At 42.7% G+C, this 25,125-nt stretch overlaps 2 protein-coding genes and 1 long non-coding RNA gene across 3 annotated transcripts; 2 read left to right on the forward strand and 1 right to left on the reverse strand.

The window, feature by feature from the left end:
- Positions 1–4,834: 4,834 nt before the first annotated feature.
- On the forward strand, positions 4,835–7,308 carry LOC124694640 (DNA-directed RNA polymerases II, IV and V subunit 9B-like). The gene is made up of 4 exons (XM_047227606.1): positions 4,835–4,880; positions 5,006–5,081; positions 5,583–5,741; positions 6,954–7,308. The coding sequence occupies exons 1-4, from the start codon at positions 4,852–4,854 to the stop codon at positions 7,032–7,034; spliced, it is 345 nt and encodes a 114-aa protein (XP_047083562.1). The 5' UTR covers positions 4,835–4,851; the 3' UTR covers positions 7,035–7,308.
- Positions 7,309–10,997: 3,689 nt separating this feature from the next.
- LOC124694394 lies at positions 10,998–12,054 on the forward strand. Its single transcript, XR_007000462.1, has 3 exons — positions 10,998–11,021; positions 11,555–11,599; positions 11,691–12,054. It is a non-coding gene; the product is annotated as an uncharacterized LOC124694394 (long non-coding RNA).
- A 1,902-nt stretch (positions 12,055–13,956) lies between these two features.
- On the reverse strand, positions 13,957–19,491 carry LOC124694293. The gene is made up of 8 exons (XM_047227292.1): positions 19,356–19,491; positions 17,945–18,030; positions 17,596–17,738; positions 17,475–17,527; positions 17,287–17,400; positions 16,001–17,213; positions 14,560–14,665; positions 13,957–14,447 (listed from the first exon to the last, which is right to left on the reverse strand). The coding sequence occupies exons 1-8, from the start codon at positions 19,489–19,491 to the stop codon at positions 14,199–14,201; spliced, it is 2,100 nt and encodes a 699-aa protein (XP_047083248.1). The 3' UTR covers positions 13,957–14,198.
- Between the last annotated feature and the right edge of the window lie 5,634 nt (positions 19,492–25,125).

Below are 25,125 nucleotides of genomic sequence, written 5' to 3' on the forward strand. Positions count from 1 at the left end.
AGCTGTAAATCACATGGTGATTAGTTGGGGAGGAGGAGGCGTCTCTTTCGGGGCTCTGACACCTCCCTGCACGGCAGCACGTGGTGGTAGCTTTCTCGGTGGGCCATGCCGTACCACTGCCACGTGTCGGTTGGCGCCCCGGCAGCCCTGACTGTGCCGGCCCTGCCGACGTCAAGGACCACAATTGCTTACTTGATTCTCTCTTATAAACAACCCAAGTTACCACTACTATACCTTCCCTGTCGTCCGTGAATGTTAATTCACTTGTACCGCCACTAACCCCGTCTTCTTCTAGCTACTTGTAGATGTTTTGGTCGATCATCGCATCTATGCATGCTGCAAATCTCTTCTTCACTTTCACCTAAGCTAGCAACACACTCGCCTCTCAGTGCTTAGGTCGCTTTCCTATTAAGTTCAAGTGTTTTTTAGAGCTGCATTGTTTAGGCCGACATCATCCAAGGACGCTGTTTCAGTGGAGTATACAATCTGTATTGTTTTTAATTAAGGTTGTTTACCGTATTTTTCCTTATTCTTGGCCTAGGACACCTAAATAGAGAACAAAATGCAGACCAAGACTGCAAAGCTTCCCACTCTCGTAAAAAAATTCTTCAACTCAACACGAGGTTGGTATCCGATCAATGGTGCTTCGCGTGGATAACCGTTGAGGGATGATTTGATGGATTGCTTGTGTGACATGAGCCAAGATCTTTTGGTGTTGTAATTTGTTCGTTCCAGGAGAACCCGGAGCAGCTGCATTTCGGTGGGATAACTCTAACTGAGTTTTCTTTCTCCTTGGTTGCATGTGAGAATGTGATCATAGAAAAGTCACCCAAGGGCTTATTGGCTAGCTAGCACCACAGATGGTGGATTGGCGGTCTAGGTTCGGTCCTTGGTTCTCTCTTAATTACATACATGTCTAGCTCATTCTAGAAACTCAGCGTAACACACGCTCTCACCAAAGTTGTATCATCTTACACAAGTGTTCGTCCAAACCGAAACCTTCCAAAGCGAGGAGACACAACTCAATTTCACGAGTTTTCATTGAGAAATTATAAACCATTGTGTTGGGGTTCCCAAGCTCCATGGAGCCCTTTAGTTTACAATAACTTCAAAGTAACAGTTCAAAGTTTCAAAAAAATCTGAATTTTATTATGTAGGTAGAGGAAATGAATTTTAAAATATGATTTTGATTTTTTTTTGAATAAAGTGCTACATGGAGAGCTCGTCCTCTCCATTACTAGTATTCGATCGAGTTGGCACGTACATTAATCTGCAAGCATATTCAGCGCATGTATACTCTGAATGGGCTCGACAGGATCTTTCCCATATCCTTCAAGATAGATACAAATATATAATAACCATATATACAAGTCCAAAATTATTTATAGCATAGACCAACAACGAATGAATGAATTATAGAAAGATTATTTGGTGCATGGGCAGCAGTAGCTTTCATGGTAGCTGGATGGATGGAGTGTTTAGTTCCAATACATACATGCATGTTTCCTCTAAGCCGGGCTCACTTGTCGCCTGCTCTGACGCTACCTAACTCAATACCTGTAGGTCCATCTAGTTGTAACTCGCAAAGAGTCTGAGAAGTGCAAGCTAGCTCATTATTAAGCGCCCGGCCGGAAGATCACCACAACAAACACGTAGATACTCCAGCAATAATTAGTAATGAAATGCCCTGCTAGCTGGCGACTTATATATGATATTTAACTCCAATTTACGTCCGTGTATAGTGTAGTAGGCCACCGCTCCAAAGCCAAGAAGCAGTAGAAAACGTGATTTATAACTCGTCGTCCATGCATGGCCACAAGGTTTTGGTCCATCCATGTTGTCCCATTGAGTAATTACCAACACATCAATTCTGGCCCTGCGTTTGGTTTTGTACCCACCTTTTTGGGAATTCATCCATGGACCGGATGCCATTACCAACTTGTTGGTACGGCCGGGTCCAAACCATCAACAGTTTTATTGTCACAAAAACTTTGCGTAGTGCCAAACGGCTGCCAAAAATATCCATCAATGTATACTACTGCTAGCCAAGTTGCCATTGGACGTAAGGGAACTCTTATCAATCATAGCCATACATATTCATCTGCCTATCCGTATTCTAGCATCTCCTCTATGCAACTTCTCATACTATAGCACTTTACTCTCTAGCCCAAAATGGTTCTGGAAATTATTATACTTCCTCATTTCCATTAAAGTTATTTTAAGTTTGTTAAAATTTGAATGTACCTAGGCACTATCTAGTGTGTGAGAATACATCCAAATTTAGATAAATCTAACATAAATTTTATGGAACGGAGGGAGTATGTTCAGATAATACTAGAATATTTTAATTGTAGGAAATTGCACCAGTAGCTCTTTGGGCCGTTCTTGCACAAACCGGTGACTCAATTTTGTTGTTGCACATACCTAACCTGTGAATCAAATTTGTTGTTGCACAAACTAGTGAATCTAATTTTGCACAAACATAGGTTGGCAAAGGTTTTGGGAGAGTTATAATTGAATAAGATCACAAAGGGAAAGCCAACGAGGAGATTGGGATAGAGAAAATACGACCATACCTTGAAATGTACAAGAAACGCTCACGCCGAAGTTGATCGAGTCTTGTCTAGTCGTACTCTTTGTTGGAGGGTTCGTATTTAATCACATGTGATAGAAGGGTGCACGCAAGCGCACACTTACGAGTTATGATCAGTTGGAAGAGTGTTCGTGAGGTTGGGAGGTAGACTTTGTACAAAATGAAGCACAACCGCTGGTTGTCTTGCTTGGGCGTAGACGCCCTTGTCTCTGGCTCAAACGGGCGTGCCTTGATAGGCGACGGCCGTATAACGTGCATGTTCTTTTTTGGTTTTTAGTCTGATTTTCTTCACTAATCACATCAAACTCTTTTCTTGATCTTAACTAATGGCATTGCAGGAAACCACTCCTCTCTTGAGAAAATGGAATGAGGATGTTGCACGGATCAAACAAGCTAGGCCATAACATTTTGTGTGGCGTTTCATCACGACCACCTATGTGTCTATTCCAGTGAGCCGGAATGGTCGCCTCGCTCACGTACTCCGCGCTATCGTGTTAGAAGGGCTTGGTATAGCGTCCGTCCGAGCGACCAACGAGAGCAACGTGAGCCACCTAAAACGAAATAACAATTAGTTTACCACCATACCAGTCGCATGTTCCCGATTGTACTAGCCCACAAACGCATTCGTGAATGTTTAGTTTTCAAAAATATTCATGATTGTTTTTGAAAACTATTCAGATTTTAAAATGGTTCACTAGGTGAACATGTCTAGATTTTAGATATGTTCATAAATTTAAAAGGTTCAGATTTTTAAAATTTTCACCTGGTAAAAAAATTCAGATTTTAGACCATGTTCACCTGATAAAAAAGGTTCATAATTTAAAAATGGTTCAGATTTTAAAATTGTTCACCTGGTACAAAGGTTCATTTAAAAAAATCATGATTCATAAATGGTTCAGATTTTAAAATTTGTTTACTGAGTAAATTAAAAATGATTGAGATCGACCCCCCTTCTGTTTACAGCTAAGAATAATAAAACGGAAAAGAGGAAGGGAAAGGAACCGAGCAGAAAAACGAACGGAAAAAAGAAGCACTGGCGAAACGGAAAGAATGGAGCAGAACAGAATCGCGTCATTGGGCCGGGCCATGTCGGCGGATCATGTGGGCCAGTCGCAGTACAGCTCGCCATGAGCGAGAAATAGCTCTTGCGATTTCGTCGGCTCAGTGCAATAGATTTGTTTTGTTTTTTGAGCTTAGCTCAGTGCAATAGATGAAGGTCCGGCTTCAAAGATGGGCTGATTTAACCTTGGTTGATGGGCTGTAGTACTCCTCACTCTTAGAAAGGATGTTCATGAAGTCTGAGTACTACTCACTCTACAAATGGATTCATGGATTACGCCAGGGCCACCTTAGGCGCAGCCACGTGGCCACGTTGACCAATTTTCAGGTAAGCTGTTTGTATCAACTCTCCCTCGTGCGTCCTACCATGATTGGGGTTATTTGACATCACGCATCCTACACCTTTTTGGTGGGGCCGGCATCGTGAAGGGCCCGACGCGCGTTGGACCTTGAATGGGGCCATGAATTCTGCCATGTCAAGCTCACGGCGAATTTTGCCCACTCCTCTTCGGCCTTCCTGCGTTGTGTTGCCTCCTCCATGGGGGGCGTTTTAGCGGGCTTTCTCTGCTAGCAACGCCACCTTCATGTCGGCGTCATAGCGTATCATGTCACAACCCTCACCCCCTCCACCACCACCATTGTTGCTGCCTTCTCCTCCTTATCTAGGTTATCCTGGTCAGACTCCGCATGCCTCCCAACGCGTCGTGCGCCGCGCAATGGGCCATCGCCAGGGAACCTTGGACGGTGTTGCGTTTGACCATCCTATGTCCACCACGGTCACTGAACAACAATGAACTGGCGAGCGGCCTCGTCACGACGGGCAGTCTCGAACGATGCGAGCATAGATCGCTGATGGACACGAGGACACACGACCATTCAACCAGCTTTAAAAAAATGCAAAATCATTTTTTTTGCGAATTAGTCAAATCATTAGTTAAGTATGTTAGCTTTTACATGATTATGTTTGTTTTTTTTACATAAGATGTGGAAATCGATGAATACTCAAAAAGGAGTGAAGGGCGAAATTGGAAGAAAACAGAACAGAAAGGACCTGAGAAGAGCGACACCCGCTCCGTTCCGTTCCGTTCCGTCCGTATATAAACCCAGCCCCAGAGGCCAGAACTCCACCCACAACCGCGCGCGGCTGTAAGCGACAAGGCAAACGCGAATCGAAACAGCCGCCGCCGCCGGCCGCCGCCATGAGCACCATGAAGTTCTGCCGCGAGTGGTACGCGCGCGCCCCGCCTCCCCCCTTCCTTCCCCACCGACCGCTTCTTCTCCAGCTCCCCTCAATGGTGTCTGGTACTGATTGATTTAACTGAAACTACTACGTACTAAATCGATGAATGGCAGCAATAACATCCTGTACCCCAAGGACGACAAGGACCGGCGCGTGCTCCTCTTCGCCTGCCGCAACTGCGAGCACCAGGTAACCCACGCCAAGCTCTCCGTTCCCGTTCCCGTCCCCGTTCGATCGCCCCCAAATCCTAGGGTTTTGGGTGTCTGGTCCTCATGGCCTCTGAGATTACTCTGAACCCGAAATTGCGGCCCAGTCACACACGCACGCAGTTATCGTGTTTCCTTCATGCCTGCTGCGCGATCCCTGTTATTGCACTTCGGTTTAATTATCTTGTGAGCCGATTGGAGCTCAGTCAAGCACGCCCTTGTCATGTTTCCCACAAGGCAACGCTATGTGATTCAAAATAAAAGAGAATGCCACGTTTGTCACTTTAACTTTTTTTTTTTTTGGGACAATAATGATAACGCATGTTTATTTGACCTCTAACTGCGAATTATCTTTCCATAGACACAACCTTATCAATCTTCATTACTGTCTGTTCCTGCTCTGAAAAAAAGTAATCCTCTAAACTGTGAATACTTGCAATAAAAAGAGAAGGAAAGCCCACCAATTCTTGCTGGCTTGGTTCAGGAGATCGCCGACAACAACTGCGTCTACCGCAACGAGGTACAGCACGCCGCCGCGGAGCGTACACAGGTCCTGCAAGATGTGGCTTCTGACCCCACTCTGCAACGGACCAGGGAAGTCCGCTGCGCTGCCTGCGGTCACGGCGAGGCTGTTTTCTTCCAGGTTCATTCCTGTGACCTATTTTATCTGTTTAAGTAGCTTGAAATATCATGGTTCCAGACATGGCAATGCACATTGTGAAATTCTCTTTTCCTGTTAATGTTGCTGTTGTATTGCCTTGCTGCCTTCAAAACTGTATATCTGTGCCGTCAGCTGTATGTCCTTGTGCAACCTGTGTATCATTCCCTTGCTTGGCTTGAAATATGGTGACATAGCAGTGCGCATTGAAACCCCACACCTTGTTACCAACTTTAGTCGGAAAGGCCTCATGTTGAGGCTTGCATCCGTAGTTCTATATCATAACCTATACTCTGCAGTCCAAACTGCATATCTCCGGTTTGTGCTTTAAGTTGATATGTTTATGCAACAATAACATACTAACCTGTTGATTAGTATTTCTGTACTCTTTAGAATAGATGTAAATTAATATTTCTGGCATTACGCAGTTACCCTAGGTTATTTCCTTGTTTCTATAGTTGATCAGCATCTACCTGTGAAACTTGAATGCTTTGAGTTGAGTTACATGGCATCCTTCACAATTTGATCGAAGACGTCTGACGATGGATCTTAACCTCTTGCCATCTTCACAATGTGCAGGCTACAATTCCTGTCCTTTTATAACATGATTCATGACATACAGTGTACTTTGTGAAATTCTTGCCTTCTTAATGTTGCTGTTGTCTTGCTTGTCTACATTCAAAACAGTATAACTCTCTGATTTTGTGCCTTCATCTGTATGTCCTTGTGCCAACCTATTTAATTTATATGTTCCCTTGTTTGGCTTGAAATATTGTGACATGGCAGTGCACATTGAAAAGTCGCACCTGTTAATGTTGTTGTGCTACCATTCTGACCTAATTTTGAGGCTTGCTTCTAGAATTCTATATATCCCTAGTGTTGACCCCAGTTCTGCATTCCAAACCCCATATCTCTCTGGTTTGTGGCTTCGTATGTTTATGCAACAGAGGATACCCTTTATGCAAATTGCTAACTGATTAACCATGGGAATGTAGGGTTCTTTATGTCCTGTTTAGAACGAAGGCGTCTTGATTATTCTTGCATAACTAACTTGGTTGGGGATAATTTTCCTGTGTTTATTGTACATCAACATTCAGCTTTGAAACTTGAATGAGTTGCACAGCGTCCTTTTATACAATTCCATCGTAGCCGTCTGACGACAGCTCTTTTACATCTTGCTATCTTTACAATGTGCAGGCTACAGCAAGGGGGGAGGAGGGGATGACTATTTTCTATGTGTGCTGCAATCCCTCCTGCGGTAACCGGTGGAGGGAGTGAATGGTCCGCAGAGGCCACCGACCCATGCCCTTAAGGCCCTAACCGATCATGCTCTGGAATTTAGCTTCTGATAGCCGTGTTTGTTAGATCACAGGACCTGAACTTGTCACATATTAACACATGCTCTGGAATTTGGTTCCAGTTCCTGCTCAAACCTTGTGTGTGTGTGTGTAGAAATCTTATTTGCCCTGGTTACATTTGTTGGATTGCTTCGAGTCTATCCACTGTAAATTCCTCTACGTGTTTGATGTTTACTACAAACAGGGTTGTGAGCTCTGAGGCCATGAGGTAGCTGTAGTGTGATGCCATCTGAACTGGAGTTGATACTCAGAAAAGGGAAACAAAAGAAGCAAGTTGGAAGTATTATATGGTCGTTGTAAGACATCAATATATGCCAGAGGACATGAGCTTCATAGAAGACTGAACTACCAGGATCTGAAGAGCTGCAAGCAAGAGGTGGAGTCCCTCCATGTCTGGAGTGTGCAGGCCTTGGTGACAGCTACCTGCGGAGCCGACATGCTGCCGAGGTATATATCTCCAGCCAGAGGCATCGAGGATGCGATCAGCAGCGACAGCTGCAGGGAGGCTTCTACCGGACCATCGTGAGGATCTGCACGTCTCCCCTGGGTCTGCCAGGACTGGGGCTTCTTCCTGGTTCGTTGCCAGGCATCTTGGCATTGCTGTAGGCTGCAGAAAGCATTTGTCATGGCTGCAGCTGCCGATCATATATTATCTGGCGGCAAGGAGTGCTCCATAGAATCTCTTGATGCACGTGCTCAGGCATCGTTGGAGAGTTTAACAGGAATGAAGCAACTTCAGATACATCTCAACTAGAGTACAACATTCCAGGCATCAATTCACTACTGGAAACGGAGATGGTACAAGTAGATTCATTCTACTCCTCTCCACTCCTAAAAAAGCTTCTTCTACATACGGAGGTATATAGACAGACATGTTTTAGGTATACGTACATGTACATCCGTAAATAGAAAACGTTGAGAAGCTTTTTTTTTTTTTTTGGAACAGAGGAAGTATATGAGATGTTCAGATTGCTGTCAACAACACCGAATGATATACCGAATCGGTACTGGCAGACAAGATACACGAGGCCATCTAGGGTTTCGTCCCACTTGCTAGTGACGTTGCCGGTCCACTCCGCCTCAGGTGGTCTTGGAGCCATGGAGGACTACGGCCTCTCGCCGACGGGAAGGTTTCAGTTCTTCATTTATTTTGTTTTCGGTGTCTTTTTTTGGGATGGCGAGATGGCGGCTACATTCTGAAGCAAGAGTAAGGTCATTTCTGCCCTATCCTTGCTCCGGTGGTGTGTCTAGCGTCGGTGGAGGGAACGTGGAGTCGTGTGTGGATGTCCTGGGATCCGATCGGTTTTCGTGTTCGCTGGTATAGATTTAGGTCAGCCTCGTCTGATCTACGGTTGTCATCATTGACGATGGTTGGGCCTAGCACGATGACTTCTCGTCTGCCTAGTACAACAAGCTCTACTACAACAAGTTTTGTCTGACGTGATGGAGGGGTGAGGACGATGGCGCGCTTCGGCTCGCGCTAGTGATTGTAGTCGTCGCTAGGTGGACCAATGATTTATTTATATTTATTATTATTTTTGGATCTCTTTGTACCAATTATTAATAGATTGGTGAAATTTCTGGAAAAAAAAGTAGGCATGTGTATTAATTTGTGAACGGGAAACAACAAACCGGGCTGGGCCAGGCCATGTTAATTAGTTCCATTGAGTCCTTTTTTTTCTTCTTCCAACTACTAGTTTGGTACTTTGGTTTCCGTTTGCTGATGAAGTTAACAACTCCCTCCGTTTAGAACCGCTTAGAAATTTAAGATGTTGAATTACTTTTTTTTGGTTCATCCACTTTAGTTTGTAACTAGTCTATTTTTAGTATGTAGTTCGCTTATTTTAGGTTGTATCTAGTTTACTTTATAAATACTTAAAACATCTTACATTTCCAAGGCAGGAAGTATGAAGCGGAAGTAAGGGGGGAGTGCCAAGGAATTTTTTGTATTACCACCTCCGCCACCTCGAGACCTAGACAGTGCAGGCGAATCGCCGATCCGCACCATGGACGCCAACTGGCAGCCCGTGCAGGGGTCCAACCCCGCTGCCGGCGTTCACCCGAACGACCCCGCCGCCGCCGGAGGCCACTGGGCCGCCCAGCACGACCCTGAATGGCGCAGCAGGATCGTCAGTAGGATGTAAGGACACCAACTGATTTGATTTGATTTGCTTTCTCGTCCCTCTAATCATATTCTGCGTGTGCTCGGCTCAATTCTGCCACTCGGTCGTCGATCTGATAGAGCCGTATCCGTAGCGGCAGAAGCAGATTCCTTGTCGATCTACGCACAAGCTATTTCCTGCAGGGGGATTCACTAATCAACTTGTATACTCATGCACCCCTTCTTCATATATATCCAGCCTAACACTGAAAAATGTCGACATATGTTCATTCACCAATTTGTCACTGCATACGCCAATTCCTCAATTTTACAATTTTACTGCACACAACTTTCAAAAGCAATGCATCCCTCAATTTGTTCACATTTTGCGTCATCCATGTAGAGTGGAAATTCTGAAGAAGCATCTGCCAGCATCAGTTCTAGATCTAGATGGACTGAACCATCTTCAAGGAGTCGCTGAGCGATTTGAAGACAAGATGTATACCGCAGCGACCAGCCAGGTAATATAACCTATCTTTGGTACCACTCAGCCGAGCACAAACATTATGGGCTAATAATGGAGCAGAACTTTCTCCAATTCTGCAGAAGATTTTTATGTCATGTTTATGTACCTTGAGCAGTTTCTTTTTTATTTTTATTTTGGGGCCCTTGGTGACTTTTTTGCTCTCCGGCTGCTAACATTGTCCTTACATGCTCCTGGAAACATATCCTCTGATTTTCTCATGCTTGGGGACAAATACATTTTTTTTTCCTGTGGTGCCGGGACATGAAGTCGGGCCATGGGTTTGCCAACACCCACACCTAAACCATTTGGAGGACATCCCAGCCATTTTAGCATTTTCACACTTAGTATGTACATACAAATAGTACTCCCTCCGTGGCTCCGTCCCACAAAATATGTCAAAATATAGATGTATCTATTACTATTTAGTGTCTAGATACATCTAAATTTTGATAAACCTTTGACATGTTTCGTGGGACGGAGGGAGTACATACATAAGCTAGCATGTTTATAATATTTTTTATGATACATAAATTATAGACCAAACATTGATCATCAATTTGGTTCTTATCGACCCATTTTGAATCTTCTAGTGTTGCATCTTGAGTTGCTTCAGTCAGTTACTCTTCGAATTCATGTCTATATGGCACGTGTCGACGCATCCTAAATTGTTACATATGAAGTAGAACTACCCAAGTCCTTGTGATACGTGATGGTATAAAGTCGTTTGTCTCAGACTGAACAACAAACAAGACCTTACTTTCTTCTTCCCTCTGTTTTGACAGGATTAATCTTAAATGCATCTACTCCAGTCTGGTAAAAAATATCAAATAGATTTTTTTTCTTGCGGTGTAACGTATCACTATTTCTATTAGGAATTTCTGGTCATCTTATTTGTGGCAGACCACTTCCTTTTTTGTGCTCGAGTGGTCTTCATCATCTTGCCTGATTCACTGTCACTATCTTGATTTGGATTTTCTGGCCATATCCCTAATTTCAGACATGTGTTTTGCTGCTTAGATTACCGTTTCTGTATGATTATGATTTAAATGTTAAAGCTGAAGCACACCTTCTCTTCCGTGCTAAGCTCCTAATGACACCAGAACTGTTGGTTGCAAGCCACTATTAATCTATTCTTATTTTGGTTTAAAAATTTACATTGTTATCTTTGTATTACTCAGTCTGATTATCTGAGGAAGATTTCTCTGAAATTGCTCTCTATGGAGTTGAAGAGACAGCAGGCTCTGCTCAAGTGATCCCAAAACAAAATAACCCTGGTCAAGGTACAATATACAGTAAACTGAGAGTTGCACATTTTATCATCCTCCTTGGGTAACAATAATTTTATTGCATCAAGTGCTGAGATAATGTGATTTATTGCATTAAATAAATTTCCACCCTTTCTGGCATCATGAATATTTTTTTTTTTTTGCATCTAGCTTTATTGAACCTGGAGCGGTTATCGTCATGGTAAGTGGCTGTACTTCAGTGGTCAGATTGCTGGTTCAGTGGTCCAACCTATTGGTTCAATAAACTATTATTTCATAGTTTTTTCTGTTAGAAAGTATGTTAAGTATGAACATAACAATATTAAGTTCTCACATATACTTTCTTTGTAGATCCATTATATGCTCTTATTGATCTATTTTACCTCTTAACCTTTTTGTTATGTCTATCTTCCTGTTGTGGCCATACTTTCCATGTGTAGTTTAAACTTGACCTGCGCACAAGACTGATTGCTAGTTTGTTACTGCAAAGCCACACATATAATTGTTCTTCAGTCTGGATAATCATTGCCCTATCTTTATGATCCCAGGATGACTTAGACGATCATGTTGATGGTACAAGCTCATGTCTCCAGGTTGTATTTCTGACCCTTCTCTCCAGGCCTTACCTTAGACCTTGAGAAAAGTTGCATGGCTCTATGATATTAACTTTTTCCAGCTTTGCAGGTCTTGAATTTTGACGCAAAAAAAAACCTGTTCTTATTCAGCGTTTGCAAAAAAAAGGCTTGCAGTTCTAAACAAGTGCGCCAAGGGTGCCTGCTCCTGCATGTCCCTGCTGCTATCTGTTTTCGCTATAGTGATTCTTGCGGTCATTGTCTGGCTTCAACTAAGTAGCTGTAAACTTTTCCCAGCTCACATCAGTTTCAGATGTAGACTTTCAAATATAATGTGATTGCTTTTGTCTTGCCTCCATTTTCAAGAGAATTGGCAAACATTTATGTGTTCCTCACGAGAATTGGAGAATATGTGATCCACATATGCTCTTTGCCAGGTCGAAATGGGAAGTTCAGAATCTTTATGAATTGGTTTATGATGTCATCCCACTAGGTCATGTACCTCAGCCTGCTTTCTTCTGATGTTCCTAAGCTGGAAAGCACATAAATTGTGGACGAGAACATATCATACTATGTAGCAATTCATGGTTCTCCAGGCGAATCTGTTCCTCAGATGGGCACTGATTAATTTTCTAACAATCTGCGTAATTAGGAAAGAATTAGCTCCTTGCGGCTTGCGCGCACAGGTCTTTCTAAACTTGGCTAGCTATAATATTCTCTCAGTCCCAAAACAAATTACTCACCTTTATCTAGATACGAAAATATATAGGCGCATTTTAGTGATAGACTAGAACATGTGCCCGTGCATTGCAAGGGATGAAAAATCTGTGTCACGAAGTCACATAAAGTATGTTCTTGTTATTAGAGAGTCGCTGAAACCAACAGTCAAACGGATACAAATTAAATAACTATGTGCTAAAGCTTTTGCCTAGCTTCAAAAAAAAAAAAAACTATGTGCTTAGAAAATAGTAGTATGAGAAAAGATGGTGATATTAGTTATATAGTCATTACATACCAAGTAACTGCAAAATCTTCGGATCTGAAAAATAAGTTTTGCATCGTCCTAATTTACTTTGTACAACATTTCATCTCATCGAGGTCTCACTCGGGCTCATCTGACGTAGTAGCACGAGGGAATATCTAGTGCTCCCACCCCTTTGTATGCTACAATTGCTACCGTATAAAAAAAGTATTTTATACGTGTCAAAAAATTATACGAAAAATTGTGAGTGCTCATGAAGTATGTCCCTACAACATCCTAAAATTTCATGTCTAAATTCGACATGGACACTGAGAAACAAAAAAGAGAAAATCAACATGAATAGTGTCATTCTAGTGCTACCTGGTGTCACAAAAAGACAAAATCAGAGAATGACACTATTCATGCGGATTTTCTCTTTTTTGTTTCTCAGTGTCCATGTCGAATTTAGACATAAAATTTTAGGATGTTGTAGGGACATACTTCATGAGCACTCACAATTTTCCGTATAATTTTTTAATATGTATAAAATACTTTTTCATACGGTAGCAACCGTAGCATACGAAGGGATGGGAGCACTGATACGTTCTAGCACCGTCACCCCTGCTGCTGTTGATCATCCAGGAAGAAGCGGCATCTCGGTCGTGGTTGGCGCCGACCCTACCGCTGCGTCCGGCTGGTTCGCGGACACTACCTTAATTTGGTCATCCTTGTCCTAGCACGCGGCCCACAATGACCTGCACTTACTGGCCGAAGCAGAGGTTGCAGCATACGAAGAACAGGGTCATGCCCTCCTCCCCTCTTTGCTGTAGCCTGCACACTGTAAAGACAGCAAGAGGTTAAGAGCTGTCATCGGCCATCTTCGAACGAATTGTACAGAGGGCATCATGTAGCTCAAAACATTCAAGTTTCATGCTGATCCACCATACAAACAGGGAAATAAGCAACGGCCAACTTATATTTTTTTTAGCAACAGACAACTTAGTTATGCAAGTAGTGAGTTGCATTCATTCTGAAGAGTACATAGAGAGTGATATGTTCCCAGCAGATGTTTCATCGACATATCAGCTCTAGGCACAAACCAGAGAGATATGCAGTTTGAACTGCAGACATGGGGGGCAACACAAGGGATACAGAATTGTAGATGCAAGGCTCAACATATGGCCAAGACGGAAACATCTGGGACGCAGTAGCACCATTAACAAGGCGGGGTTTTGCAATGCCACAAAAATTTCAAGCCAAGCAATGGAATGAATAAATGGGCAGCATAGAGATATACAGCTCACGGCTCAACTGAGAACCATATACAGTTTAGAGTGCAGACAGTTAAGACTGGTAAATATAGTCCCTCAGCTCATTATTTCTGTAATTTTCAAAATGAACCACAGGAAGAGGTACAAGACGATATGAAGTCAGTGATAATAAGAAAACAGCTCACAAATATTGCGAGGCCCTCTCCACTTCAACATACATACATATAGAGAATAATAACATCATTACATAACCATCAGAGAGAAATGAAGTCTGGGATAGATATCACTAAGTTACTGAATATTGAGTCTCCCCCATGCATGATGATATACATACAGGCATACTCCTGGAAATGTTCCAGATGCCAACATTTCCTCCCGCCACCCTTCGCTAAATCATGCCATCTTTACAAGCCTCTTTTCTCCATAAAGGCGGAAGGCTCGCTCGCCGTGTCCTCGCAACCAGACCTGCAAGGCCCGCCCCTTCGTGGGGGGCCTCGTCCCTCTTCTTCATGTTGTTCCACTTCTGCCTCAGGTCGTTCGGTAAACGCTTGGGGTGGAACACGCCATCGCCGTGTTCCCGGATCTGGATCCACGAGATCTGCCCCTTGCCTTTTGGGGCGAACCGGGCCACCGCTTCCTGCATCGCAGATGTTGGAATTAATCAGTGCAAGTACAACAGACAAGTAAGGACAACACAACTATGTGTACGTTATTAACTACCAAAGAAAAAAATGGTCCTGTAAATTTACCCTCAAAGCCTCCTCTTCTTCTGCCGTCCAAAGGAGCCGTGCGCGCCTCGCAGTCGATACGAAGGACCTTCTTCTTGGCGCAAGGGGGCTTCTAGCAGGTGTAGAGCTGCAATAAAGACTTGCTCAGTTTTGGGAATTATGAAAACGGAACCATACACTGTTACATTAGATGGAAACAAGGCCATCTTCATGATAAATTATAAATAGAGCATCTGCAGTTAGGAACGCAGGTACTGTAAAAAAAATCTTCGTTTGTGCTTACTGTTTTACAGTGCGCACGTTATTTTAGTTTAGGCAGCTGTGAAACAGCAAAGCACAGAGTAATAATACCCAAATGTGCCTGCACAAAAATTTGTTAACAACAACAGCATGCCTTTAGCAATAACATAGTAGTCAAAAATCCTATGCAATGAAGTACATATTCCGGAATACAATCTAACTTCCCTATCCCAAATATAACTTCACTTCAGTATTAAACCTTGTGTGTTGGTTGGCTTTATTAATTTCAGGTCGGGCAGTTTGTGCCTTTCCTCTCCAGCATGCCTTTAGCAATAACATAGCAGTCAAACATCCTATGCAATGAAGTACATATTCCGGAATACAATCTAACTTCCTATCCTAAATATAACTTCACTTCAGTACTAAACCTTGTGTGTTGATTGGCTTTATTATTTTCAGGTTGGGCAGTTTTTTCCTTTCCTCTACAAATATATAACTTAATTTGAACAAAACATGAGCATAGAAACTCCTGTGAATCATCCATGGATACAGAGATTGGCTTTCCCTCATATAAGTGGTCATGGCATAGAGTTACCACTGTCACTACACTTTTCAATTTTAGCCAACCTTAAATACTGCAATTGTGCAAGAGGATTTGGGGCTGGCAGGTTCTATACTACTCCCTCCGATTCATATTACTTGATGTTAATATAGATGTATCTAGACAAATTTTAGTTGTAGATACATCCATTTTAGCATCAAGTAATATGGATCGGAGGGAGTACAATCATCCATGGTATAGCTTTATTTTTGGCAAGTCAGATCCGGTGGTTCAATAGTCATTTCAATCTAAACTAAACACAGTTCACAGAGATCCTTAATTATTCCAGAGAACATTAGAAAAAGCCTAACCACATGAATAAAAGAGAATGGTTTTCCCTCCTATCAGTATATGTCATGGACTTACCCCTTTCCTCTAGAGATCTTTTTAGTTTTTGAACATCACGAAGCTTATTAGCATCGTAACATCATGATACAGAACTAACAACCTTAAAATGCAATCAAGCAAAAGAACTGGGGCTTGGTAAGTTTCAACCTACAAGCATTCATGGTTTGTCACAAGTCTAAGACTGGGGGTTCAAAGTCATTTGGATCTAAACAACCACAGGACACGAACATCCATAATTATTCAGAGAGCACAACTAGGGAAATAAGTACTTACTAACACTCGGGTGGATACGGATAGGATCTTTTCCGTGCTGGTGAATGCACGTACTGGTCCTGGCGCCCTGATGCTTTTCCATGACTATTTAATGCCCCTGTCTCCTTTTCTTGAAAAGTTACTTTCCGGCGGCTCATATTTCGCTCTGATATATCTCCTCTTTTGGCAGAGAATTCGCAATTGGGCGAATTCATAAGATGGTTCTCTTTGACAGCCTTGATATTGCGATTTGCAATAGAACTGATTCCATTCTGAGATGAATGTGCCACTTCATCAACTGAACTGCTACTTCTAACTTCATGGGTTTCTGGATTTCCATGACAAGTCTCTTCATCTTTACGAGAAAAGTTAGCTGCTTCTTTAGCCTGATGGTTACTAGCTTGCCTTATAGATGCGCAACGACCATTTAAATGATCCTTCTCGCAGTTGGCGGCAGCTCTTTGCTGATTTCCAGTAATAGACTGCTCATCTTGCTGCTTTGCAAATCGCTTCCAGCCAAAGAAACCAGATAAATTTTTCTTTGCTTCAGATAATGTTCTCTCAGCCCTTTTGTAACCCTTAGTGGCTTTAGAGTAGAAGCAAACCGGACAATAGAACTGGCCATCATCGAATCTCCCCGATGAACCAAAACAGCTGTCGTGGGCAGCCAAGGGGCAGCTGCAACATCTCAGCAACTGTCCAGATTTACCACATTTTAAACATGTGTCTAGCACGTTCTGTTCCAAGCCATTGCCATCATCCGATAGGTCTTGAACAGCCTCATTGTAGCTTACAGAAGGTGAGATTCCAGCAGGTTGTACATTGAGTTCATCACTGGGATGCTCTTTCTCTGCATCAGTTCTGGTACTTTCATCCGTACTTTCATCACCTTGACTTGCTCTCCCATGGCCGTCACTTTGCAGTGAATTAGAGAGGATTTCCCTGCTTGGTGGTTCTGAAATGATGGTCTTGCCCACAGCAGTATCCTTGCTATCTGGTTCAGCTATGGGACTACCTTCACCACATAGTGTTTGATCAGCTTTTTGGGCACAACTGACTGCTAGGTGATCCTCATCACCATTTCTTTGTTCAAGCATCTTAGTAGGTCTCTCAACATCCAGAACTTGAGTTTTTTTCTCACCACTACCACCTTGTAGTGAATCACGGTATGGTTTTGAAATGGTGCTCTTCCAGACAGTAGTATCCTTACTACCTTGTTCAACAGTACAGCTACCTGCAAACTCATTTATTTATTGATGGAACAAATATAAAAGAATGTGGTATATCAAAATAAGAAAAGGAATCACCTATCAAAGAACTACTAGGTGGTGTCGCAAGGCCAGCCATCGGCGACATCTGGTTCTGGCATCTGTCAAGAGCAGCACGCCAAACCTCCTCCCACGCATGTTTCTGACCCTCCACTGCACGTTATTACAAACATTAGAAGTAGAAAAGTAAGACAGAGAGAATCTGTAGAACATAGAATTGTACAAACCTGGCTCTCCAAAAGCCAGAATCATGTTGGTCTCTTTTGGTGCTCTTCCATGCCTAGAAAGAACATAAATTTAACTTCGAGAAACCTGAATAAGTGTTAACATTAGGGAGTAAAGACTCACGTAAGATATCCACTAATTAGTATTTGAGCATGCAACTGCACCCATTGTTCATCAGTGAATGCTTCACGTGCCAAAATGAGTTTTTTATCAGAACTTTCAGGTTCCCTCAAGAAAAACTCTGAGCTTTCGGGTGTCCTCACATCCTAACAATAAAGATAAACCATGTCAACATATTTCAACTAATCACAACGGTTGAATTGTATAAAAATTAAAATCAGAAAAATAAACTCTTCAGTAGGGAGTTGGACCATGTGGGAGGGAGATGCATGAGCAAGCACACACCAGGTTGCACATTATGTGTGCACACCCAACATATGGAGAGATACTGGAAAGAGGTGGAAGGGTTTACCTTAGTATCTGGAGCACCTTCGAATCCTTGACAAGGTTTCAGATCAGGACTGAGATCTTCCCCTGACAATCTCGACAGTGGCCCAACTGCAAAAGAAAGGTTCTGTATTATTATCTCTTGTTCCGCTAGATAGGTAAAGCAAGATAGGATACTATTACAGGTAAGTAACAAAGGAAGGATAAAAATTCAAATTTTGGTGGGAGGGTAAAATCAAAAAAATTGATGGTACTCCCACAACAAATTAAATATTTTTCTTTTACTTGCTCTAATCCCTGCATTCAAATGCTTGGTGGGACTCCAAGTGCAGATCAAAGACAAGGACAACAAAGCAAATGGAAATGATGACATGTATTTTGACGTGGATTCGAAACAAGATATCGACAGTGAAACATTTGGCGCTGGCTATGACTATGGTGACTACAGCAACGACGGTTACGCTGATGAAGGTGGAGCCTATCATGGTTATGATTGACATTGGTACTAGTAGCATTTCTTTCACAGATCAGCAAGCTGACCAAGATCTTTTTCAGAATATCAATATGAACAGGGAATTCCATTCTGTTCTATATTCTTCATTTGCACAGTACAAAATTTTGGTTTTGCTGAAAATGGAGTTTCATGTTAACTTGTACTGTTCTGCATAGGCTCGAGAGCTAGTCTAGTGGCCATAAACTGCTACTTATAAGAAACAGGCCAAAATTTGGTAGGCTGGTAGCTGCTTGAGCTGGTGGAAAATGCATGTGGTATGCCGTGCCAGTAGAAAGTTGTCGCGGAGACTTCTGCCTGAGACTAACGCGTTCTGCGCGTTAAACACCATGGTGCGCAGCTAGGGAGCAAGGCGCAGGGATAGGCGGAGGCCAGACTATGGGCACACGCAGAAGCTCTAGGCCTTGTTTTTGCCAAGCACCTGGGTTGTGCACTGATGTATTTTTTGTGTGTGTGTTGTACCCGGCCGCTCTACGCCCGTAAATACTCCTTATGCTTTTCAATGAAACGAGACACAACCCTTTTGCGTTTTCTAGAAGAAAAAAAATTGGTAGGCTATTCATTAACAAATTCTCACCCAAATTTGCATAGGGAACTAGCGTACTCGGCATTAGCAGCCCTAATCTGACTTGAGCATGCAAACAGGCAAGGAAATATCGGACAGAAGTGCAGTTGCGTCAAAGCATCTATCTAAAAACAAAAATTCAGAGTAGTAAAGCATAACGGAATGCGTTCAGTTCTTGTACCACGGCGCCATCTCTCTCAGAATTCAAAGCGCAGTGCAGCAAACCAAGATTTGAAATCTTGGTGTGGGCATTCTTCCGGCCAAGCTTCTGAGAACCTTGGATCCGCGACTAGGCGAGTCGGACGAGGGTCCCGGACAGAAACAAAGAAATGCGGAAGGGGCGGCGGGCGGTGGTAGTACCTTGGGTGCCTGGTAGAGGAGGAGGAGGAGGGGGTGTGTCGCTGAACGGCGGCCGAAACCCTAACTCGGCGGGATCCGGTGGCGAGGGACCGGTGGTGCTTCGAGGCGGCGGCGCGGCGGCGGCGGCGGCGGCCATGGGTTCCGGCCGGTGTCGCTGAAGCTTGTTGAGAGGGATCGGGAGTGGGGAAGAAGGAAAGGGGAGGTGGGGAGGGAGAGTGGGAGTGAGTTTGAAATTGAATGGAAGTCCCGACCGATTGTGATTGTGGAAGAGAAGAGACGACGACGACCGCAGCGAGAGGCGATGGGCCTAGGGCCTAGGCTGCATTTCCGTTGTCGCGGTGGGCTGGATTGCTGTGCCACCGGGTCTGCTAGCTAAGAGAAAATAAGGCTATGTTTGGTAGCAACTTATTTTTGAAGTATTTCAAGAATACTTTAGTTTCTAAAATTACTGCAGTTTACAATACTTCAATGCGTTTGGCAATGGACAAAAACTACAGTATAAATACTGAAGTATCCCTCATACTGCAGTTTTTCAAAGTATTAAAAAATCAACCCCCGACCTCTTTTTTTCTAAAACGGAGAAGCGAGCAAAAAAAAAACAACCTGCCCTACTTGCTATGTTGGTTCGCACCCGTCACCGCCCTGTTTACTCAAGACTCGGGAGATCCGATCATGCGCGGTCATGGACAAACAAAAAGAGCGATGGAGAGAAGAAAGGTGAGCCCTGCCTCTACCACCAGAGTTTCATCGATGAGGACCTCGCGCCTCCTCTGCTCCTCTTGATGGTGGTTTATCAATACGAATGAGTGGTGGCGCTAGAGTTCGAGAATGAGATTGGCGGATGCTGCTTGTACGTGATGGAGTCAATCACAAGTTGGCGATTGACCGGTGGCTGGAGGTAGTGGCGCTGGACCTGTAATGGAGTGGCGGCGGGTGCCAGCTGCCGCAAGTGCATGCCGTGTCCATGGTGAGAGAACGGATCTCCATGTGCCATAAGCTCTGTGGAGAAATTTGAACCATTAGAAAGATGAAATACATGATGTACCCCAATGGTAGCTAGTTTACGTAGCTAATTACAACACTAGCCAAACATGTCACAATATTTCTGAATACTCCAAAATATTTCAATCTATCAATACTTTGGTATACTATGCCATCCTGCTAAAAACTGCAGTTTTAGAATACTTTGGTTTTTAAGATACTTCGCTACCAAACTAAGCCTAAGATACTTTGTCTCACAAAAAAATACTAAAGCCCCATAATTTTAGTTAGTAAGATTGTTTTTTTAGGAGTCTACATAGCGAACCACCCTCCTAGCTCTCGTCTCGCTATAGTAGATACCCTTGTGGAGACTTGCTCTTCTTGAGCCTTCCCCTCCTAGTTCCTCTCGTTGGCCTCTCTCCCCCTCGCCGCCGGTGGCCATGGTGGCTGACGGTGGGTGGGAGAGAGGCCTAGCTCCTTCTAGTCTTAGATCTTCTAGTTTTTAGCTCTCTTCAGGCAAATAATGAGGCGGCTAGATCCGGATCTAGTGGTGCTGCTTCTCCAGTTCTTCGTCCTCTGAATCTTGGAACTGGGAAGGGCATTGGTGGATCTCATGCTAGCACCTTGGTGCCGCACCATGGCAAGATCATGTCTTGGCTGGTCTTGCTCCTTCCTTCCCCACCCCTTCTTGCTGCATTAAAAAGCATGTGTGGTGCTATTTGGAAGCTCTTGTTGATCCTGGCATGCTAGAGCGCTGCCTTGCTGCCTGGCGAGTTCTTCATCGGGGGATCTTTGCTGGCTCCGCTGCCTTGCCCCCTTTTTCGATGGCCGAAGGGCGGCCCTCGACCAGGAGCTCTACCTCCTCTGGGGGCCCTCTGCTACACAGCGTTGGAGCTCGCCGTTGCTACGCCCCCAAGTGGTTCTTCCTTGGTGGTGTTGTCGCGGCCGGCGCTGGTAGATCTTCGTCGGAATGGAGAGCGCCCAGAGCTACTTCCTCTCTGATCTTGGCGTCCTTCGCCGATGACCGGTGGAGAAGGAGACCAAGCACCTGATTGCTTTTCTCTATTTCTTGCTAGGGTCCTTTCTGCAAAGTTCAATGCCCTTTTCTTCAAATTACAGGTTTTCTAGGGCTAGAGATGCAAAAGGGCATTGTTGTAATTCATGTACCCACCGTTATTAATGGATGCTTCCAGGCCTTTCGGGGCCGATCTTGTTTTAAAAAACATAGCGAACCACCCCTGTGGGAGCGTGTGGTCGTACCATCCCCCGTACCATGGTCAAAAACCAGTTGTTTGCCCTTATAAACGTAAGAAACACTGAATTATTTTTTAAATCATCGGATAATTTATTTGTGCGTTGTTGAGAGCGCGATTAGCATGATGAATAATACTTAATTCATTACCATCACGCTGGCACAAAGCAACAGTAATTAATTCATGATTGGCCTTACAGAGTAACTCAAATGGTTTGCTCCATTCAGGTGGTTTGATCATTGGAACTTTAAGAAGAGTTTGATTAAGAATGTTCAAAGCAACAAGACAAATTTCATCAAACTTAAAATAAACATTCTTTTGTAACAAACTGGTTAAAGGTCTTTCTATTTTGTAATTTTTTGAATAAACCTTTATAAAATCCGGTGTGACCAAGAAAAAATCTTATACCTTTAACATATCATGGAGGTGGTATTTTATCTATAGCTTCCACTTTTGATTTTTCAACCTCTATTCCTTTTCACGAGATTTTTTGACCAAGCACTATCCCTTCTTGAACCATGAAATGGCTTTTTCCCAGTTCAAAACTAGATTGGTTTCTCCGCATCTCTGCAAAACCTTGTGCAAATTTCGCAAACAATGATTAAATGAAGTTACATAGATAGAAAAGTTGTCCATGAATACTTCCATTATATGCTCAATGTAATCAGGAAATATGGAGGTCATGCATCTGTAAAAGGTAGCTGGTGCATTGGATTAACCAAAAGGCATTCTATGATAAGCATACAATCCAACATGACAAGTGAAGGTTGTTTTCATTTGATCTTCATGATGAGCGGCTATTCGAGAAAATCCATAGTACCCATCTAGATAAAAAAAAGAATGTCTAGCAAGCGTTTACAAAGTTTTATGTATAAAAGGTAGTGGGTAATGATCCTTTCTAGTCTCTTTATTAAGCTTTCTGAAATCAATGCACATTCTATGTCCTAAGACAGTTTTAGTAGGGACCATTTCATTGTGTTTATTTGGTACAACAATAAATCCTCCTTTTTTGGGGACACAATGAACATGACTTACCCAATCACTCTCTTTGACATGATAAATGATACATGCATCAAGAAGGCGAATGATCTGTTTTCTTACCACTTCCTTCATTTCAGGTTTTAGCTTCCTCTAAAAAAACTCCTTCTTCCATGAATATTCTATGAGTGGCTATCGAGGGACTAATCCATTTCAAGTCATCCAAGAAATACCAAAAGGCCTTGCGGTGCATTTTAAGTACCATCATCAATTGTTCTTCTTCTTTTTCTGCAAGGTTGGCACTTATAATAACATGATACTTATTTGTTTCGTCTAGGAAACTATATTTCAAATCTGGTGGAAGATGTATCAGTTTTGGAGGTGGTAAATCTTCATCTCCCTTTCTTTCAGGTGTTTCATAGCTTTCATTTGTTGATTAATTAACTTCAGGACATGAGTCTAAATATTCATTAATATCGTCTTTATCCAAATCTCTCATAGCATCATCATTTTCAGGTAAACTTTCCATGTCATTTTCAGGGGTATCATAAATGATAACGATGAGATTGGTGAGATTACCTTCTTCCTCAAGTTCTTCTTCCTCAAAATCTTCAATTATTGGCTTATGATCGAATTTTCAGAAATGGAAGCTCATGACTTCATCGCCAAACTTGAGGGAGATAGTTCCTTTCCTACAATCAATGTTAGCCCCTGCAGTGTTTAGAAATGTTCTTCCAAAAATAATTGTACAATGAGCATTAATTCGCATATGAATGATATTGAAATCAATGGGATATGTATAAGGTCCTATTGTAATAGGCACATTTCTTATTATTCCCATGGGATCTCGAAGAGTCTTATCAGCAAGCATTGTTGTCATATCCGTGTCTTCTAATTTGCATGTTCAAGTTCATCTTGACTATTGAAATAAAATCTATAAGGAATAACATTAATGAATGTTCCAATATCACAAGGACCATAATAAGATCACCAAAAGTGTAAGGAAGAACATCCTTACCCACATTTTTAGCTTTAACCGTACCTTCTAAGAATTGTGAGGCCTCGGACTCAAGCTCAACTACATTCCAATGTGCATACATAGACAAAATTCCCTCTTTAGTTATCTAACTTCATAGGTGGGTTCCTCATTATTAATTTCTTCTTCTGGTTCTTTTACCTCTTCCATCACTTTTTTACTTTTGCTCTGCATGGACTTGAGCTCAAATATGCCTTGTCGTTGTCCTTGTTAAAGGAAGAGGGTCTTCATACGGCCTCCTCTCAATGGAGACTTCTTTAGGTGTATCAACTACCACTTGCACTAGTTCAACGGGTTGAGGTGGCGGAGTATAATGGAGCCATTCCTTCTTGGGTGCTCCAATAAATTCCGTAAAAGCTTGAAGAATATCTAATACCATAACATCATCGAGATTAAGTTCATTAGCCTTTTCTTTTACTTGTCTAGTTTTCTTATAAGCATATAAATAATCATATTCTATTTCTATCTCGCCCTCGCTCCCAAGATCAAAGCCCCAATATTCTCTATTTCTGTGAACTTTATCTAGGCGTATCCAAGCTTGCTGAGGGATGAGTTCCATAAAAGATCCACCAGATAACAGATCTAATTTTGTTTTATTATCTTGATCAAGTCTTCCATAAAATATGTGCAAAACATACCAAGGTAGTAAATCAGGACAGGGACAACTTTCAACCATGCATTGTATCTCAAGTAGGCTCTTATTAAACTTTTGCCACGATGGTTATTGAAATTAGAAATGAACCTTCTCGCCTCGGCGGATTTAACCTTGGGGTAGAAGCGCAATATAAATTCCTTCATAAGATTCTCCCAAGTATCAATCTTCTCTAGCTCACACTTTTCGGTTCCCGGGACAATTTCTAGCGATCATGACCACCAATACATGGTTTGAGTGCCATCGCCAAAACACGTCTTTTTTCATGTTTTCTACACATTTTCATAGGCTATAACGCACATTTTTTGGTCCCCGGGACGATTTTTGGCGACCATGACCTTGGATACATGGTTTTAGAGGCTTCATGAAAACTCGTGTTGTTCATGTTTCTGCCTCCATTTTCGTGGGCTATAGCTCAAAGTTTTCAGTTCCCGAGACGATTTCTAGCAACGGTGACCACTGATACATGCTTTAAGTGGCGTCACCAAGACTCATATTTTTCATTTTTTATGCCCATTTTGATGGGCTATAGGGCACAATTTTCGGTTCCCAAGACAATTTCTAGCGATCGTGACCACCTATACATAATTTGAATGGCATCGCAAAAACTCATATTTTCATTTTTTTGCCCATTGTCATGAGCTATATGGCACATTTTTCGATTCTCGGGACTATTTCCTGCGTCCATAATCCCCGATACATGGGTTGAGAGGCTTCGCGAAAACTCGTGTTTTTTCATGTACTTTGCCTTCATTTTCACGGGCTATAGCTCACAGATTTAAGTTCCCGGGACGATTTCTAGAGATCGTGACCACCGATACATGGTTTGAGTGCCATCACAAAAACTCGCCTTTTTCATATTTTCTACAC

The sequence above is a fragment of the Lolium rigidum genome, chromosome 3 (assembly GCF_022539505.1).
Source record: "Lolium rigidum isolate FL_2022 chromosome 3, APGP_CSIRO_Lrig_0.1, whole genome shotgun sequence".
In the NCBI taxonomy this organism is placed as follows: domain Eukaryota; kingdom Viridiplantae; phylum Streptophyta; class Magnoliopsida; order Poales; family Poaceae; genus Lolium; species Lolium rigidum.

Excerpts from the sequence above, each read along its gene's own strand:
- LOC124694293 (XM_047227292.1), bottom strand. The coding sequence starts at position 19,491 with ATGGCCGCCGCCGCCGCCGCCGCGCCGCCGCCTCGAAGCACCACCGGT. Across the intron at positions 18,031-19,355 it reads TCCTCTACCAGGCACCCAAG|TTGGGCCACTGTCGAGATTG; the intron begins GTACTACCACCG and ends TTTCTTTTGCAG. Across the intron at positions 17,528-17,595 it reads CTAATTAGTGGATATCTTAC|GCATGGAAGAGCACCAAAAG; the intron begins GTGAGTCTTTAC and ends TGTTCTTTCTAG.
- LOC124694640 (XM_047227606.1), top strand. The coding sequence starts at position 4,852 with ATGAGCACCATGAAGTTCTGCCGCGAGTG. Across the intron at positions 4,881-5,005 it reads ATGAAGTTCTGCCGCGAGTG|CAATAACATCCTGTACCCCA; the intron begins GTACGCGCGCGC and ends GATGAATGGCAG. Across the intron at positions 5,082-5,582 it reads GCCGCAACTGCGAGCACCAG|GAGATCGCCGACAACAACTG; the intron begins GTAACCCACGCC and ends GGCTTGGTTCAG.